At 37.1% G+C, this 19,130-nt stretch overlaps 1 protein-coding gene across 1 annotated transcript in view; it reads left to right on the forward strand.

Moving 5' to 3' along the window:
- The window catches only part of LOC119782907 (adhesion G protein-coupled receptor A3), a 282,681-nt gene that overhangs the window by 73,911 nt on the left and 189,640 nt on the right, over positions 1–19,130 (forward strand). Inside the window, exons 9-12 of the mRNA XM_038284112.1 lie at positions 13,194–13,413; positions 14,098–14,247; positions 16,293–16,454; positions 16,762–16,992. Coding sequence (XP_038140040.1) covers positions 13,194–13,413; positions 14,098–14,247; positions 16,293–16,454; positions 16,762–16,992 — 763 coding nt within the window. The remainder of the gene's footprint in view (positions 1–13,193; positions 13,414–14,097; positions 14,248–16,292; positions 16,455–16,761; positions 16,993–19,130) is intronic.

The following is a 19,130-nucleotide window of genomic DNA, read 5'->3' on the forward strand; positions in this document are numbered from 1 at the left end:
GCTAAGTAGAGCAAACAAAACCATCTTGAATGGCAACAGATATTTGCTGGAGTTCAAAAAGCAGATTTTTTCTTTCAATTTGCATCACATAAACCAATCAAGGACTGAATGTGGTGGTGATGTAGGGTAAAGTAGTGCAGTGAAGACGTTTTAAGTTAAACAGGAAGATAGAAAAATTTATGTCGATGTAGGACAAACAGAGAGATGGTCTATAGAGGTTTATGAATGGCTTTTAAAAAAAGCAGTTTTAATTTAGCACTAAGAAGAACTGTTGAATCATTCATCATCCATCCTCCTCTTGTTGCTTCAGAGCATGTAGCTTCTGCAAAATTTTGGTTCTCTCTAACTTTTGCTTTCCACTCCTGCTGCTATGTCTGAGCTCCAGAACACCTCCTTACCTTACCTCGTTTATTCAGGTGATCCATCCACATAGAGTGATAACAGTTTTGGATCCTGGTCAGACATAAGTACCACATGAAGTGACCGTAATCGAGTTCCCAGACTTTCTGAACTATGATTATCTTTTGACCCCGGGGTGTTTGGCTTTCCACAAATAATAAAGCATTGTGACTCATTCAATAAAATCCCAGTCTGTCATGGTAAATTGAGCAGAAATCAATCTGGGAAACAGATGCAAGCTCCTCTATTTGATGATACAGTGAATTTGAAAAGCAGGCAGGACATTGTTAGAATGTATGACCGATAAGACTATACGTCTAATCTTTGTATGTCAGATTTCTATATGTTTGCCCATTACCTTGCATGAGTAAAAGCCATCCAGTCTCCATCGTTACTTTTCCACCATCTTTTGTTTAAACCTACTGCTGCCAAGGGGTCATCTCTACCCCTCTGGATTTTCAAATTTATGGAACGCTCCTAAATGTAACCATATCTCTAACAAATAATGTATTTTCCCTAACAGAAAATGTTTGGCATCTTATGAATTTTAGGATGTCTGTGGCGTCAATTTCACAAAATTTTAAAAAGAGATCTGAGAATTTCAGAGACCTTAGAATGGACAATGTTTTCCCTAAGGACTGACAACTTTTCCCGCCCTGAGAACTGCTGTTTTTCTTAATACCTGAGAACTGACAAGATTTTTTCTAAAAACTGATGTTTTTTTTTTTTATTTTGTCTTTCCAGAGAAAAATTCAGTGGTACCACAATTCAGTGGTAATTTTATGGGTCTGACAGGAAGACAGACATGGTTACAAAGTAAGACACATTCGCTTTGAGTGAAAATCAAAAAGAAAATCTGTCAATCACACTGGAAACAGCCAGGTTTACCCCAGGCTCACACCGACTCCGGTCTTACCGTTGCGGTGCGGTGGGTGCGGCGCCGCAGTGATTCCAAGTCATTTAAAAGACGTAAACCTCTCTCACCGGCTGCTGAGCTGTCCGGCTGCGGTTACCGAGACACTCCGGCGCTGCAGAAAATTCCTCAAGAAAGCTATCCTTGCGGCGTGCCGGAGCCCTCCGCAACAAGCTCTCGCAAATATCCTTATTTGGGCCGTGTTATCGTGTGAAGTTACGTGAACTCAAGTGAACTTCTGTTAAATCTCCGGACCTGTTGCCGGAGCCGCAGAGCCGCACCGCACCGTAGTCAAAAGGGCGGTGTGAGAGGGGGTGTGCGTAAGTTGCGGTCTCCGTCGGCTCGGTAACCGCACCGGAGCCAGTGTGAGCAAGGGGTTAGAGTCCAAAAGTGCATATATAGCAGGCGGGACCAGACTCATGCATAAAGAATCATTGGAACATTAAAGAAAAATACTTTGCCCCTTGATAGGAGTTTAGAAGGACAGAAAACTGATAAAATAGTGATCCTGTTTGAGCCTAACAGGGACAGTAGAAAGCACAGCTTATCATTCTCCATGATAGACAAAAACAAAAACAAAAAAAAAAATGGATTAGTTAAATACTGATCGTTTTTGAGCATAAAAAAACAAAGCAAAGAGGAGCAGACAGTGCAGGTTTGAGCAGATTATCCTTTTCCCATCTTTGAAAAAAAAGAAAAACTAAAACTTTAACAAACTTCACAGATCCCTCTCTTTATAGGAACTATGTTCCTATAAAAAATTCTCTATCTGGCTCATAAAGTGGGGCTTTGCTTTATAGTTGCGCCAGGTGTTTTTTATTTATATTTTTCGCTTTATTTATTTATTTTTTAATAACGTTTCATAATCTGTCCTGGTCAAATGTGGGAAATTGTTTAATTTGTTTGTGGCACAGAGACAACCGAGCAAAAAAAGGGTTGAAAAGACATTGAAAGGGAAACATGATTTACATCCAAACAACGTCTACATTTGGTTGAAAAGTAAAAGGTGAAAAGCAGTAATTTTCAGATTATTGAAAACATTTTTAATTTTTTGGACTTTTAGCATCTAACCATACAGGGCCCAATTTTCAACAACTATTTCTGGACTAAATCCAGAGTATGACCGACCAGATTTAGCCTAAAAACCAACATCTGAATGACGTCTGTTGTTTGGGGTGGAAGAAATCTGGACAGATCTGCAGTCAGTGTGACATTAAAAAAAAACTTATGAGGTAACCGGTTGCATAGGATTAAAAAGTTCTACGCAACCGGTGTGACCTGGGCTTTGTATGTTGATATTCAAAAATACATCAATTGATTATTTTCTAATTTCGTTTTCAAAATTGTTCAAAATAAGTATTTAAATCTTAAATGTATATTTTGTTTACTAATGTTTTCCAATGTGCCAATAGATTAATGTAATGGGGTATCGGGCGCTCTGTTTCATTGCTGTGTGGTCCTTGGGTTCTTAAATAAAATGTGGCACAGCTTTATTAATTGAGGACTATTAGGCTTATATATCTATAAAATATTTGTGTTGTTTGTTCTTGTTTTTTTCTTCTGATAAGAAATAAACAAGACAAATTAATTATTCATTTTTCTTTTTGTGGGTTTTGCTTTGCTTGTATGGGGATCATTTGCAGTTCTGCTGCCTTAATTTGTGCTGGTCTGCACAGACTTTTGTACTAATTAATATGATTTTATAATTGTCATTTTTGTGATTTAATAAAGCACTTCGCACATCTATAAAATGACAAGCATAAAAAAATGGATAGAAATTTAAAGAGGACTCTAACACACTGTCTAACTTGCAAGAGAAGAGATTTATTTGCAGTTTCAGTTCTAGACCGTCATCAGGCAAACATTTCTGGTTTATGAGAAGCCATATTAAATAAGTTGAGGTTATTTCCCCGCAAACAATCTCATTCCCACAGGTAAACACAGAAGGAAGAAATGGATGATTAGATAAATAACAACAAATACCAAAGAACACAGCAAATAGATAAAGACAAATTGCAAATATACTATGACATTTTAAATTTACTTAATAGGTTTAGAAACAGATATGTATATTAGAACAGACAACATCAGAGCAGACCAATAATCAAAGCTTACATTAATCATCAAAAATCTAGAAATACAGAGTTCATATTGTCGTCTGTGAATATGATAAGCAGAATACTTCTTTCTGCCCATTCAACTGCAATAAGGTCCGTATTCCAAAAACAATGGAATATTTTAACATATATTAACAAAAAGGGGAGAAAAACAGTATAAGGCACCGTTGGTTTGTACCAATTTTGAAGAAAAACTAAACAATCCAAGAATGCAGACACATCTCCAACCGCTCCTGAACTATTGTTGAGGTTGTTGCATGCTTTTCCGAGGTGAGGAGATTCTAGTCAGATGGATGACGCCCTGATGGGCATGGAAGCTAAAATTACTTAAATGAGCCATGTGGACCTTGCAGACGTATGAGGTATAAATATAACGGTGTTCCTTAGAGTAGAGAACATAAGACTGTTATGTTTTCTCTTTTTTGGACTTTTTAGTTATCAGTAATTCTATTTTGTTGATGTTTGGTTTATTTTTCATTTTATGTTTATTTAAACAGTCTTAAACCACTCTCTGTTGCCCCCTTGTGCCCTGTCTCCTTTCCCCTAGCTCCCTTCTAGTCTCTTTCATCCACACCTGCTCCATATCAGTTGATTACCCCAGTCTTTGTTTTGTCTTCCATATATACTCTCCCTGTGCAGTTCTTCAGTCCTTGTTCCATGTTGTTAGTTACTTCCTCTTTGGCTCCCCACGTGAGTTTTTCTAATGTTTTCTAGTTCTTTTTATTTTGGATTTTTGCGTCCGTTACTTCATCAAACCTGCAAGAAATAATCTCTGCCTCCCTCATCTCTGCATTTGAGTCCTCACCCATCCTCCACCTTCACCTTGACAAGAACTTTTTTTTAGAATAAAATGTAATTTCTAAAACATTCTACCATCATTTACCAGAAAAAATGATTTATTGTCAATACAAGACTAACACTGATGCATTTAGTTCATTTGCTCCTCAGACCTAAAAAAAACTACAGAGAGCCCTGGGGGTGCAGAAACCAATGTCACCTTTAAATAAGTATTTAACAAATTATTTTTAAAATGTAGCTAGTTTTGCTATTTAACTGTTTGCCTGAAAACTGAGGAGGAGTTGAAGGTTGAGATTTAAAAAGATGAGCACTTCTTTAAATGGATTTCATAGCTATTTGTGAATTTAAAAAATCTATTTTAGAGAAACACTTTTAACATCAAATATTACTAATAATGAATTTTGTTTTTAAATAAAGATGAGAGTGTTAGGTTTCTGTTTCTGTTATGTTTTTCTTTTGCTCCTTGATTTCTAGTGTTTAGTTTTCTTTTCACCATGTTTCTTTATCCTAGTTATTTGATTATTATTTTGTTGTTGTTTTCTTATTAGTTCCTGTCTTCCTGGTTCTCCATTTGTTGTCCTCTGCTGCCCTCTTGTGTCCTCTTTCTTTTGCTCTGTTTTCTGTTCAGCCCTCACCTGTTTTCAATTCCCTCATTAGCCCTCTCCCTGTCTCTGTCCCCTTTAAAGGAATAGTACACCCAAAACATGATTAGCCTTCATTTTCTACTCACCCCCATGCTGAACAACACTCTGGAGTACTTTTTTGATATCTCAAATGCATCTGGAGATCTGGGAGGCTTCTTGCTGTCTGCTGACATTCAAATAATGGAGGTCTATGGTGCCCGAGGCAGAAAGGTCCATAAAAGTCCACAAAAAACGTGTCAATATTCCTCCATACTGCTCGTCCAATGTATTCCAAGTGTCCTGAGTGGGTAGCGTCCATAATTTACTCGAAACGAAGTCATTTAGAATGTTTTTAGAGCATAAACAGTAGTGTATAGGATTTCCTAAAAGCGCGTTCACGAGTCTACGGAAACCACGGCAGACCAAACCAGACGAAAGTGCGCATTCAGCTTGGCAAAGAACTCATGCTCTTCCTCAACACTGAAGTCCTCAGACATTTTTCTTTCATTGTTTCTTTCTTTGCACAGGTAAACAGCACATTTCTTCTTCTACGCTTGCATTATCGGCAGAGCAGACGCTGAATGCGCACTTTCGTCTGGTTTGGTCTGCCGCGGTTTCCGTAGACTCGTGAACGCGCTTTTAGGAAATCCAGAATTCAGCACCTATAGAACTACAAAGTATGGTTAGCTGATATATTTCAGTGATAGCTGTGGCTATATGAACATCTACATGTTCAAAGTTGACTCGGTGTAGTATAACTTTACAGAATAAATATATAATGGAAACTCTTGTTTCCATAACTAAGAGAAACCATTGCAATACATCTTGTATCTATCTGGCTTTTCTCCACCCACTACTTGTTGCTACCTTGAAACCTTGCATTGGTGCATGCTCATTCACATCATGCACCTCTCCTCTCACGTTCGTTTGTTGTTGTCATGTATGTTTCTTCATAGCTGCTGTACTTTACAGCCCACTTTCAGAGCAGCAAGCTTCCAGGCTTTGTTTCCGACGGAGCATTGGAGTAATGGGCTGGAAAATGAGCCTGTTTTTTGTGGGCGTGAAATTAATGCCATTTATTACCAAGTAGCTGCTGCTCTTGCACCGGCAGCATGGATGGAAAGAGAGGAGGAAGCAGAATGGGTGGGGAAAGGGGGTAGTGAGATGTCATGTATCTAACCTCAAAACAGATTACTGGCCTCCTGAGCATCTAGCTTTAGTTTTAATTTAGATTAAGTCAGTGCAAACAGTAAGCACTGCATGACTCATTTTTTGTTGTAGAAACATGCAACAGAATAAGTTCCTTTCAGACAGTTTCAATCATTGAAAAGCTTATCTTTCATTGAAACAGCCAAGGATATGCTTCTATTCTGCAGTTCTACACTTTTAAGGTATGTCATGTATTAAAAGTCATTTTTCTTTTCTTCAGTGGCGTAAAGGGCAGTGAGTAATTATATAAGATTGGTAACGTGTGCTTACCAGAACTGGCAACACAGTTGTCATTTTTAGATCTTCTCCAACACATAGACTCACTTATATAAGCAAACTCCTATACAGATTTTTGGTTAAACTTTCATACCGTTCTAGAACTGTGCTCCACATTTGAGTAGCTCCGATAGCTTGGCAATGTGGGATCATTAGGATATCATTAGGCGCAGGATCATATCTTGGACTCAAGCGTCTCTCTGCCAGGCGTTTTTTAACCATACAAGCAGACACATTTAAAGAGAAATGGAAAACTTGAGGGAGGTGGCTCGGAGGGGTTGTGAACATCATATGATATCACAGGAAGCTAAAGTGGCACTGCAAAGTTGGGGTACAGATAAGTCAGCCACATGAATAGAACATCCATGCATTGACCTAGTGTGTGAGTGACTACATAAACTTCTGATAACACCATCCCTACCAGAACAGTGAATTGTTTCCCAAATAGTAAACCATGGATCACAGGTGATCTGAAGAAACCTCCTAAACAGAAAAAACGAGCCTTTAAAAAGGGGGGCATTGACCTAATAAAGAGTATACAGAAGTAACTTAAGGTCAAGATTAGAGAAAGCAAGGATGCCTACAGGAAGAGGCTGGAAAGCAAGCCCCAGTGAAACAATACCTGAGATGTGTGGTCAGAGATAAAGAAGAACATAGCTTTCAAGCAGAAGAATAAGTAGATACAATTCTGGACAGAACAAATGAACTAAACAAGTTCTGCATCATTCTCTCCTGCTCACAGTCAAAATTATATATTGACCCAAAGCTTCTTTGTTACCCCTCAAATGTTTCATCCTCCAGCTCTGCCACTGACCCTCCTGCTTATGTTTCTTAGTCAAATCGCAAGACTAGGCTGCTCCCTCTGCCTTTCACTTGCCTGTCTCTAGAAGTCAAGTGAAGAATCAACTAGAGACTGAATCGCAATAAGTCCCCAGGTGTTAATAGTGTCAGCACCAGAGTCCTGGTGTCTTGTGAAAAGCATCTCTATGGTGTTCTACAGCACCTATTCAGCCTTTGCTGGACCCAGCAGACAGTTCCAGTTATGTGGAAGACCTCCTCCCTTGTACTTGTACCAAAGAAAACTCAGCCAACAGTCATCAGTGACTATAGACCTGTTGCCAAGACATCCCACATCATCCTAGAGAGACTTAAGTTAGTTCACCTCAGCAAAAAAAAAAAACAGCAGCTATCAGGGACCCCTGCAGTTTGCTGATCACTGTGGTGTTGAAGTTGAAGATGCCATCACACGCCTGCTTCAACAACCCCCTTGTCATTTAGATAAGACAGACAGCACTGTGAGGATCATGTTCTTTGATTTCTCCAATACATTTAATACAATTCAGCCCAACTTACTTGTGAGAAACTTCAGAAGACTCAAGTGGAGGCATCAACAATCGCCTGACAAATGGAGCAGAGTTTGTTTGACTGAAGGGTCAACTGTCTAATCAATTAGTCAGCAGCACAGGAGCACCACAGGGGGCAGTACTCTCTCCATTTCTTTTTACTCTGTCTGATGTCAAGTACAATACAGAGTCGTGTTATCTGCAGAAATACTCGAATAGCTCTGCAGGCGGGGACATTAAAGATACAAGAACCACTTTGCGCCATGGTTTGAGAATATTCTGATCCTTAATGTTAGCTAAACAGTTGGGATGATTATGGATTTGAGAAGAGACCGGAACAAGCTGCATCCTATCATGTCCTGGGAGAAGAAGTACGATGGTGGAGGAGTATATATACCCTGCACTAAATTTTTCAGATATATGTAAATTCATTACAGAACAATTTTGCATTAACTTTTTTAGATAATTTTTACTCAAACCTATTAAATAAACCTTACATTAATGATATTCATTTTATATTAAAGCTTTTTTAATATGAAATGCATAATCATCAGGTTTATGTATTTAGTATATAAAGTATACTTTCTGAATGCTAATGTGTGATTGCTTTCATTTTAAACACGTAAAGTTTATTGTTTGAGTTACATAAATATATGTATATGCAATAAACCCAGGATCATACAAGTTGTAGCACATATATCCACAAGCTGTGAGATCTCCTTTAGCTCCTCACATCTAAGTGCTGTAGGCACTGTATCAGAGAATGTGCTGATTGACCCCTGGTTACGTTTTTTGCTTCATTATGTACTTCAAAGCAAAAAAAAAAAAATCACACAGAGCATCGCACTGCGCTGTGAACAAATGCGTCTAAAGCTATGTGCATGTTGAATAGCTTTGTGGTAACAAAGAAGTGAGTTTTATTGTTTTGGAAGCCTAGAGTGTTAAATAGTTTGGGCTTCCACATATTCATCTTCATGTTGGATCATTTATTTATGCTGCTGTGGCTGTTTTTGATGTGCTGAATAAAGACATTTGCTGGACTATTTTAACAGAGATGGCAAAAGTACTCACTTTCCGTACTTGAGTAAAAGTACAGATACTTGTGTTAAAAAATACTCTGGTAAAAGTGGAAGTACTGATTAAACTTCTTTATTCAAGTAAAAGTAACAAAGTACAGGCTTGTAAATTTACTTAAAGTATAAAAGTAAAAGTAGAAACCACTTTTTTCATGCCGTTGCCTACATTTTAAATGGATGTCTGCCAATAGGACTAGATCTCCGTTGTGTTCATTTTCAATCATCTCGTACTGCTCCATACTGCTATGCTAACGCCACCGCCACCAAGCTGCAATGATTTGCTGCGAATGAAAACCGCCGAATCTGTCGATTCATCTTGTAGTGGTGCGTCAAATGCAACGTAGATTCCCATCCAATTAGATTGAATTTGGTATTGATGACGTGAAAAATAATAACGGTAACTCCATTGAAATGATTCAAAACTAAAGTAACAAGCCAATTTTTTAAAATGTAAGGAGTAGAAAGTACAGATATTTGTGCAAAAATGTAAGGAGTCGCCATAAAAATAAGTAGTAAAGTAAAGTAAAAATATCAGAAAAATCTACTTGAGTACAGTAACGAAGTATTTGTACTTCGTTACTTCCCATCTCTGTATTTTAAAGGACACTGAGTGTATAAAAAAAAATATAATAAATTAAAATTAAGGTATAAATTAAATGTTTTTTATTCTACAACTTTTCCAATATTGATTTATGAAACTGGCATTGAAGAAAAGCTAGATCATGCGCCAGAAAAGCTAAATTTAATTTATTGAATAAAGCTGGCCATCACATCTAGCAAGATGCTATAAAAGCCCAAATTAAATAAAGATAAATGTTTCCCCTGTTCATATGTATTACTATTATTATTATATTCAATATGTCATGGCAAGCTAAAACTGTTCCTAGTTTGTGTTTATTATGTAACAAAATTGTCATATTTTCATTGTTCTGCTGGTGAAAATTCTGAGTCATCCAGGTCATAATCATTCCAAAAAAAAAGTAAAAAAACATTCCACTGGACTTTTTTTTCCAAGTTTGAAGACATTTCAATTCCCATCCAGGAAGCTTTTCCAATTTGAATTGAAAAAGCTTCCTGGATGGGAAGCGAAACATCTTTAAACTTGGAAACAAAGTCCATTGGATTGTCTTTACCTTTTTTTCTTTTTCTTTTTTGGAATATTTTTATTTTGGGTTTTACTAATTTAAAATGATACAGAAAATTTGTTATTAGTCTAACTGACCTATAGTTTATGTTGGATTTTATTTTATGCGGTACATACATTTTCTTGTGTGCTGAAAATGTGGCAGTATGCCATTGAGAAAGTGCACAGCTTAGAGGGAACAATGGATCAGACTATACTCCTTAAGGCAGCTTAAAGGAATAGTACACCCAAAACATGATTAGCCTTCATTTTCTACTCACCCCCACGCTACCAACTCAGGACACTTGGAATACATTGGACGAGCAATATGGAGGAATATTGACATGTTTTTTGTGGACTGTTATGGACCTTTCTGCCTCGGGCGCCATAGACCTCCATTATTTGAATGTCAGCAGACAGCAAGAAGCCTCCCAGATCTCCAGATGCATTTGAGATATCAAAAAAGTACTCCAGAGTGTTGTTCAGCATGGGGGTGAGTAGAAAATGAAGGCTAATCATGTTTTGGGTGTACTATTCCTTTAAGTCCCTCAATGTTTGCATTGATATGATGCATATCTTCTATAAGTCTGACGTGGAGTGTTCGATCTCTTCGGCCATCTTATGAGGTAAAAGCACGACAGCAAATTACTTTAAAAAGCTCAACAATCTAATTGTTCATACATTAATGTTCTTCATACAGTGAAGAACGTTAAGGCAACAGTTCAGGAGATTGTTAAACAAAACCAAGATGCCTCAATGAGAGGCTTTTCTGGGTCCGGTGGGAGACAGACTGCTACAGAAAATCCTTCCTGTCCACAGCTATCAACTCATAGTACAACTGGTAAAAAAAAAAAAAAAAAAAAAAAACTGCGAGTTACAGGAACATTTTTTTCTCTTTGGGATTAATAAAGTACTTTGGAAGAGAATTTGAAATAAAGATTATTTACAGAAAGCAGCAAAGGTATGGTTTTGTTCTGCCAAAAAGAGTGTGAGATTTTTCTTAAAATGTGTTTTTTCGCTGGTAAAACTTTACTTTTTAGTAAAAATATTGAGGTAAAAGTAACTCAATGCCCTTTGTATTCGCCTGGTCTGTGATTTCTAAACCATTTCTTAGGTTTAGTAGGAACACTTTTCAAACATTCAGCTATGTGTAAGGTTTATCTGATTGTTGGTTGAGGTGAAATTAAAGTATCAATGCTGAACTATAGTCAGCCTTGTATTTGGGATGCCATGCAGGTGTCTGGCTGTGCAAGCACTCCAGGTGTTTATACTCTATAATAATGCTAGTACAGTTCTCTCTGAAAAACACAGGGGGCAGTTGAAATTTAGTAACAGAGGGGGAAAATAATGTTTTACACCTACCAAAAACAGCTGTATTCCCCATCAAAACTTCTTCCAAAATTTCTTATTGAAGCCATTTGGAGGAAACCACCCTAAGACCTTTTTGTACAGGATATTGAACTTCAACGACTCTAATTAATGTGCACAAAAAAAAAAAAAAAAATTAAATAAAAAAATTTATGAGCACAATCTAGCTTTATAACTCAAATATTTCTCTTTTTTATATTTCTCCTTTTCTCTCTCTCTGTTTATCTCTCTTTCTTTAAGTGAAAAATCAACATGTCATTACTTTTGAAATCAGACACTTGGCACAATGCTGCCATGACCATGTTACTCACAAATCTGGTTCTGGTTTCAGTAAAACAGGATAAAATTAAGCTTCTTTGGATTATGCTTAAAAGTCTGTGTAAGCCTGTGTTAGGAAACCATCCTGGTCTAAAAGAAGCCTGTTAAATCTGCAAAAAAATATTATGACAAATATGAAGAAAGAATTTCTAGAGGTTTTTTTTTTGTTGTTAAAAAAATACAACACATTGGTTATGTAGACAGTCACACTGTAAAAGCTTTGTGTGTTTAAATTGGATTCTGAATCCAGAGCCATGATCCTGGGTGTATTTGAAAAAAAAAATTGTAATTAAATTTGAACCTTTTAATGTTCATTTCATTGCTGTTGATGTTACATAATAATTCAATTTCAAAATATAGTCTAAAATCAGCATCAATAACTTAAAGACTAAACTTGTGTAAATAACTCCTGACTGTAACTGCAGGTCATGTGCTGACTTCCTACCTTAGACAAAAGTAGTAGTTTGCCTAACACTCAGAGGCAGTGTGCACGGATCAAAAGTCCCATATTTGTGTTTGACTTCAAGTATAGGTTGACTAGCAGAGCACTTCTGGCCGCTGGTCTGTCATGACATTATTGAGAAAGTCTAATTTCTTGCTCCACAGGAGACTTTATTAAACTTTGTTTTGCCCACAAAACAACTCTAAAAGAACTAAGAATTAGGTTTTCTTATCAGATACACATTTACTGACATTTGGCATATTCTCCTCTTGTGCACATAAACTCATATGCATGCATTTAGTTATCAACATCTAGAAATGTGTATTTTACAATCAGGTCAATGCACCGTGAATTTTTAGCCTCTAATTATAATTTTCTACAAGACAAAAGGCTTCTAGATTTCCAAATATTGCATTAAGTGTATTTTTAAAAAGCTTTTCTAGACACATTATGAGAGCTTCTTAAATGTCACTCTTTGTGGAATCAGAAAACTATTTTAAGCAGAACTAGAATAAGTGAGAAGGATTTGTCCCCTTCAAAGTAAAGGCTGTAACGCCCCGGGGCCTCCTCACACGGTTCTTTTCCTGGGAGCAAGTTATTTACCACTCTTAACTCAAACTCATTAAAACCATATAAAAAAGGACTATAAAAACAGGAGTAAAAAAGTAACAGAGTTTATTCTAGATCAGGTCGTTACAGGACAGAGAAAAATGCTTCGAGCTATGCACAGCTGTGGTCTCAAAAATCACGTCCGCAAGCGTCCGGCAAAGTTTGAGCCCCGAACAACGTCATCACATGCTTCTTATACCTTCTGAGTCTGTGTCGCATCATGTGGATGCTTAGCTGTCCGTATCAGAAACTGACACGCCATCCATGTCTTGAATTCCATGCAGGTTGCCTCTCTGTCTCAGGGTTACAGATACAGCAGCTCTCCTATCAGACCGGCTCCAAGATGTGCCCATATTCTGTGTACTCTTAGAGACACGAAGGCTGTCTTGATTAGATGACCTCCGTACACACCGCGACATCCACAATGTGAAGGAAGGCCTTCTGCTCTGTCTAATCTGACAAACAAATTAACAGTGCACCTGATGTATAAATAATAAACCTAACAATCCGAATAGTTTTTGCAATGACAAGTTAAATTTTTTAACATGATTTTATTTCATGATGTATTTTTTGGAGCAGATGGCCAAAGACAATGGCTGGCATCCTGGCCTTCCTGCCTTGTGCTCCTTCAACCTTTGGATCTTTCCCCAACCGCTCTGGCAGTGCCTCCCACCCCTCCAGCCAAAGGCAGAAGAAGGCATGGCGACGATGTGATCGAGCTGGGCGATGGGCTGAAGAAGACTACACTCAGTGCCCATATGCCAGTGAACTGACCCGTGTGCTCCATCAGCTCACTCAGGTACAAGTGCTAATGAAAAATATCACCTAAACCAAAAATAGCTGATTTATTTAATTAATTATATTAGCATATTTGTTTTTTTATAGAGCTTTCCAAGCATGTGTGACATGTTTTTTTTTAAGTGTTAGACCTAAAACATACAGATGCATCTTAATCAGATAGGATATCACCAAAAAAGATTTTTTAATAACTCAATTCCAATCATGTATGTAATATATTAATTACATTATATTTCATATATTTCTTTCAATGAATGTCATAATCACAGTTTGAAGCTAATGAAAGACGAGTAACAATTTATTTAAAGGATAGTGCATAAAGATAGTATACCACCTGTCATAAAAAATTTTATGAATCTTGTTATTAAGAGTCACTGGGTGAATTATTTTTAAATAGGAAGTGACATTGTTTAAAGCATCTTTGTTATGACAAAGACAAGCAATAAACAACATAATAGAACATAAATTGTAAACACTTGAAATGTGTGCGTTGAAATTATATGATTTTATAGAATGACTGCAACAATTTAATCTTATAATAATCCTCTAAATTATTAAGATGCGACTGAAGCCTTGAAATGAAAGGCACTAGGTGCTTTAAATTGCCAACATGTTAAATTTTGTGCGACAAAAAAAAACAAAACATAAAATACATGTTGTTTCTAAATATTACTTTTTGTTTCAGATACCAGTTAATATCAGTAACGCCCAGCCTTTGGGTCAGCAGTTGGTAGCATTTACAAGCAAGACCTCCCACTTTACTGACGTTATGGATGTCATCTTTGTCACTCACCTTGTGGAGAGACTGACAAGGCTGCTTGACAAAAACAAAGATGTAAGAGTACATTTTTTTTTTTTTTTAAGTTATTGTTTTGAATATAATGTTGTATTTCTTTGGAAAAGTGAAATTTTTACACTAACTGAACTATGGGCACCAGAGGAAATAGCGGGATTTCATACCACTTTTAAGGTCATATATTGTAATGAGAGCAGTGCTGAGACAAGTAAGTAAGAAGAATTTGTTGTACCTTTCACTTGCATTGTTAATCAATGTAGGTCACTAAGGGGGAGATAATATTAGAAGATACTTAGTGCCCTATTATTCTGAGGACAATGCACAAGAGACCATCCTCATTTAGGCAATGAAAAATAGTCAAACAAAGCAGCTATAAAATATATAAAGGGTAAATAGCAAACCACTATCCCAAAGCAGCGATTAGGCTCCATTGGAGCTCTTAATCTAAATTAAATCTCTTTAGAAATTAAAACACCATTGTCTACTCTGCAGTTCTGACGGGGTTATAAATGTACCTGTTGGGTGGGATTTGTTTTAAGTCAATTCTTTGTGCATTTAGATAAATGTGGTGTCTACATTTACTCATTCCTTTGGAAAAGTACCTAATTTACCTTAACTGTAATAACACTTAGCTATGCTTCTTTTTTTAGAAATGCACATGGTAAAAACGCAGAGTGGTATATATACTGTATGTAAAATGGTAGCTTAAACAAACAGGGTACTAATAATATACTGTTTTATTAACAAATCAATACTAAAAATGATGCTTGCAACCGTAGCCCTGCTGAATCGTTTTTGTAGGGTATTACAGTTGCAGTCCTTTGGTGCATCTTCTCCAACTTTGTACCTTTAGACAATCCCAGTTTTCCATAAAATGGTGGTAGTTAACTTTTAGCTCTTACCACGGGTTCTGAACTGGCTTCAGATTTGAAGGTCGACTAAGCCATTCTAACACATAAACTAGAATCATCACTACTTATACAATTGTAACTCTGGGTGTATGGTTAAGCACTGCAAAAAAGATCTAAAAATGAGTAAAAATGTCTTAGATTAAGTGTATTTACCCTGAATTTGAGCAGATAAATAAGACGATTTGCCAATGGAATGAGTATTTTACTCTTGAAATAAGATAATTAGATAATATACACTTGCAATAAGGCAATAGAATTGTTTTTTTCTTATTTTAAATGTAAATTGTCTTGTTCCATTGGCAAAGTGTCTCACTTACCTCCTTAATTCAAGAAAAAATTCACTAATTTTAAGAAAAAAATCACTTATTGAGATCTGAGTTTTTTGCAGTGAGTTTTTGTACTATTGGAAAGTGGTCTGATCATAGTAGTTATACTTTTCTGTCTGTGATATGTTTTATGTTTATACATGTACAATATTTGTAAGTCATTTTTTTATTTAACTGTGTTGTAATCAACTTGAGGTAGCATCGCTGTTCCTGTCTAAGTAAAGCATGATATGTTTATATTGTGAAATGTAGCATTACTTTCAACCCATAAAAAACATGGAAATCCAAATTCCACCATAGATTGGCCCTCTTACAGCATTTTCTTGGTATCTTCTTTTAATCTTATCTGTGGCTCCTTCCTCTTTGTCGCTTAATTAAATAACACTCTCCTCAACCTGTTAGTTTAGCTTAGCTGATATGTTTTATTGGTTCCCATATTCTTTTAATTTTTAAAGGTTTAGAGGTTGTTGTTAAACCTAACCTTTCCTAAATTTCTGTTCAGTGTTATACATGTCTGCTTTGTTCTCTGGTCTTCACAATGCTGCTTGTTCAATAATGTCCTCTAACAAACTACTGATGGATTTATGCTGAGATAACACCCAGGGGGACAATTTCATTAAGTGCCTTTTGAAGTCACTGCATACTCTGGAGTTTTTTATAAAGATATATGACTGAGGGGAGAATATGGAAATGGGCAACACACTTCCCAGAGTGTACTTTAAAAACCTGGAAAATTATGTGTCTTTTTTTTTTCTTCCTTTTAATAAGGATGTACTACTTTGTTCTGCTCTGTCACATCACATCCAATGAAAATACATCACAGTTTGTTTTTGCGATGTTTCCTCAGCTGGGGGACTGTATTTCCGACATAGCCAGTAACATGATGCTGGTAGAGGAGCATATCTTGTGGATGGCGCAGAACGAGGCCAGAGCATGCACTCGCATTGTCCAGTGTGTGGAGCGTATCGCTGACCTAACGTTGACGGAAGACAATCAGGCCATTTCAAAGGTGTGTTACACCCAAACAATACCTAGAAAAATGTCAGTTTTTTGATGAATGTCCCAAAGCTTTACTTTCTCCTTTGTCTCAGAATAATGAACTCTACAGTATATGTGGCTAATCAGACAAGCAGAATAATGAAACACAAGGATAAATTGCTTCCTCTCACTGTTTCATCTTGGCTCTGCCTATCCTCTCCTCTGTCACTGGAAACAAAAGCATATGCAAAATAATTAATATAAATTCTTTGCTGTTTTTTTTTTCCTTTTTTCTCTCCCTCCACCCTTTCCTAAACCTTTGGTGACATTTCCCACAGGTATCTGCTAACATAGCTCTTGAGGCTTTTCTTATCAAGTCTTCAAATTTTCTTGGTTTATCCTGTACGGCACTTCAGCAGAGCCCGACACTGCACAGCTTCAAAACCCCATACGGCCCCCATACAAAGGAAAATCGGCAAGAGCATGAGGCCATGCAAGAGTCCTTGCTCAGTTTTAAATGTAACACTCTAAACATCAGCAGCAGCTCACCAGCCCATCAGCTCAGCAAGGTAAGAAACAAGCAAATTAGTGGTTGGAAATTAGCAAACTCTTTCACTTGCTTCTTTGACTTGACAATGTTGGTGAAATGCATTAAAGTGAGCAGGTAATGTTTTTTTTGTTGTAGTTTTTTTATCTGCATGGTTGAACCCTGTGTGATGAGCCGGCACACCTTGTTTTTTATGCTATAGATCATCTTGGGGTTATGTATGGGTCAGTCCCTTCATAGAGGTCAGCAATTTTGGAGATTGTGAATGAGAATCACTCTTCATGATGGATATGACGGCCTTGTGTTCTTGACGCTTTATATCAGCACTACCATGGCCCTGGTTGTGGCTGTTCCAAATGACAGATATAGGCATTGCTCCTCCTCAGCAAGCAAGGAAAGCAATTATATCCTCTGAAGCACCTGAAAACATATGAATCCAATTGTTTTTATAAAGAAAAATAAACCTACCATTTTTTTTTATAATTCTGAACATTTCTGTTAAATCACCCAAACGATGAAAATAATTCTATGGATGTTTTTCAAGATCTATAGCCATTCTGTTTTACTTAATTCGCTATTTGCACTCATTATTGTTTTAGACTGTGGTATACTTGCATATATATAAAGTAATAATTGAACATCATTGATCTCACAATGAAGAAAATCACCTCTGCATTTGACCAATTTAACCCTGGGGAGCAATGGAGGTTAAGGGTCTTGTTCAAGGACCCAGAGTGCAGGTTGTGGGGATCCAACCGGGTACTAAACACCTTCTAAGAGCACAAGCGCACTGCTTTAACCACTAGGCCAACACTCCCCCAAATATTACTATTTCAAATAAAAAGTTGCATATTCAGAAATCAAAGTTCAGCTGACTATTTTTAAATAAGTGATTCATATTTTTCATTTGTTAGTTCAATTTCAATGTGCATTAGATGTAGTGCTATGATAATGGTTGTGTTTTTCCATTTAAAAACTGCACGTATCGTTAGCATGGATATTTCACCTATCGTCCCTCTTTAACAATGTATTTAAGCCATTTTTTAAAGATGCACTAATAATACAACTATTGATGTTTTTTTAAACAAGCTTTAGGTGCATGGTTTCAAAATGTATAAACACTATTTTATAATTTCTATAAGGTCAAATAGATTAAAGTGTATTTTTTATACAACTCTTGCTGGGTGTGTGACCACTCTCTTTCATAAAGACAGTGCTCATAATGGATTTCGTTTAAATTACTCTGTCTTAAGACAATATCTTTACTTTTAAACTTATTTTTATTGGAATTATTTGCTTAAAGATTATTTGTATGGTTGAGATTGAGGATTTTTCAGAAGTTTGACCTGTTTTTGTCATGTTCGGATTAATTTGTCTAACCCACATGCAGAACACTCGGAGGCAGATGAAAAAGTTAAAAGATTTATTAATAATAAATGTACAAAGTATGTTCAGATCCAAGAGGGGGCTTGACTGGTCACGAGTGGGTTCACTCAGAAAGAGAGATTAGTGGAGGTCCAGGTGTTTTGCAGGTTGAGAGTGTTCAGGTCAGTACCTGTTCTGGAGTGGAGCAGAGCTGCAGAGGGGGGGGACCTTGAGGGTCCAGAGGTTGTCGGCAGGCTGAGGGCAGAGGCGGAGGCAGAGCTAACAGAGTACAGGCAGATCACAGATTGAGTTTTCCTTCCAGTAATCTTCTGAGAGCGGGCAGGCAGATACTTGACTGAGGCTGCTCTCCAGAGTCCTACTGAGAACCAGCAGACAGATCACCGGCAGAGAAACTCTCTAGAGTTTCAGGTATTCAGGCAGGATCAACCTGGGAGGCAGAGAGGAGAAAAACGGGATCAAGTTTGGTTTACAGAAAGTCAGAGTTCACAGACAGGCAGGTTGGCTCAGGCTTGCTAACCGTTACTGGGAAACACTCTGGCACTGGAGTGAAGCCCTCCGCCTCCTTAAGTACGGATCTCCTGATGAGCAGATGAGAGACAGGTGGTGCGGTCGGCTCATGCTCCAGGAGATCTCATGCGCCCTCTGGTGGAGAAAGTGGACAAACCTCCAGATCCCAACAGTTTTATTCAATTCAGTTTGATTCTTTTTTTTTTTTATATAGTTTTTATACACTATAGCAACACATCATCCGAAGGCACTTTACAGACACATGTA

Source organism: Cyprinodon tularosa, unplaced genomic scaffold (assembly GCF_016077235.1).
Source record: "Cyprinodon tularosa strain WSP-4 unplaced genomic scaffold, ASM1607723v1 ctg199, whole genome shotgun sequence".
Classification (NCBI taxonomy): Eukaryota; Metazoa; Chordata; class Actinopteri; order Cyprinodontiformes; family Cyprinodontidae; genus Cyprinodon; species Cyprinodon tularosa.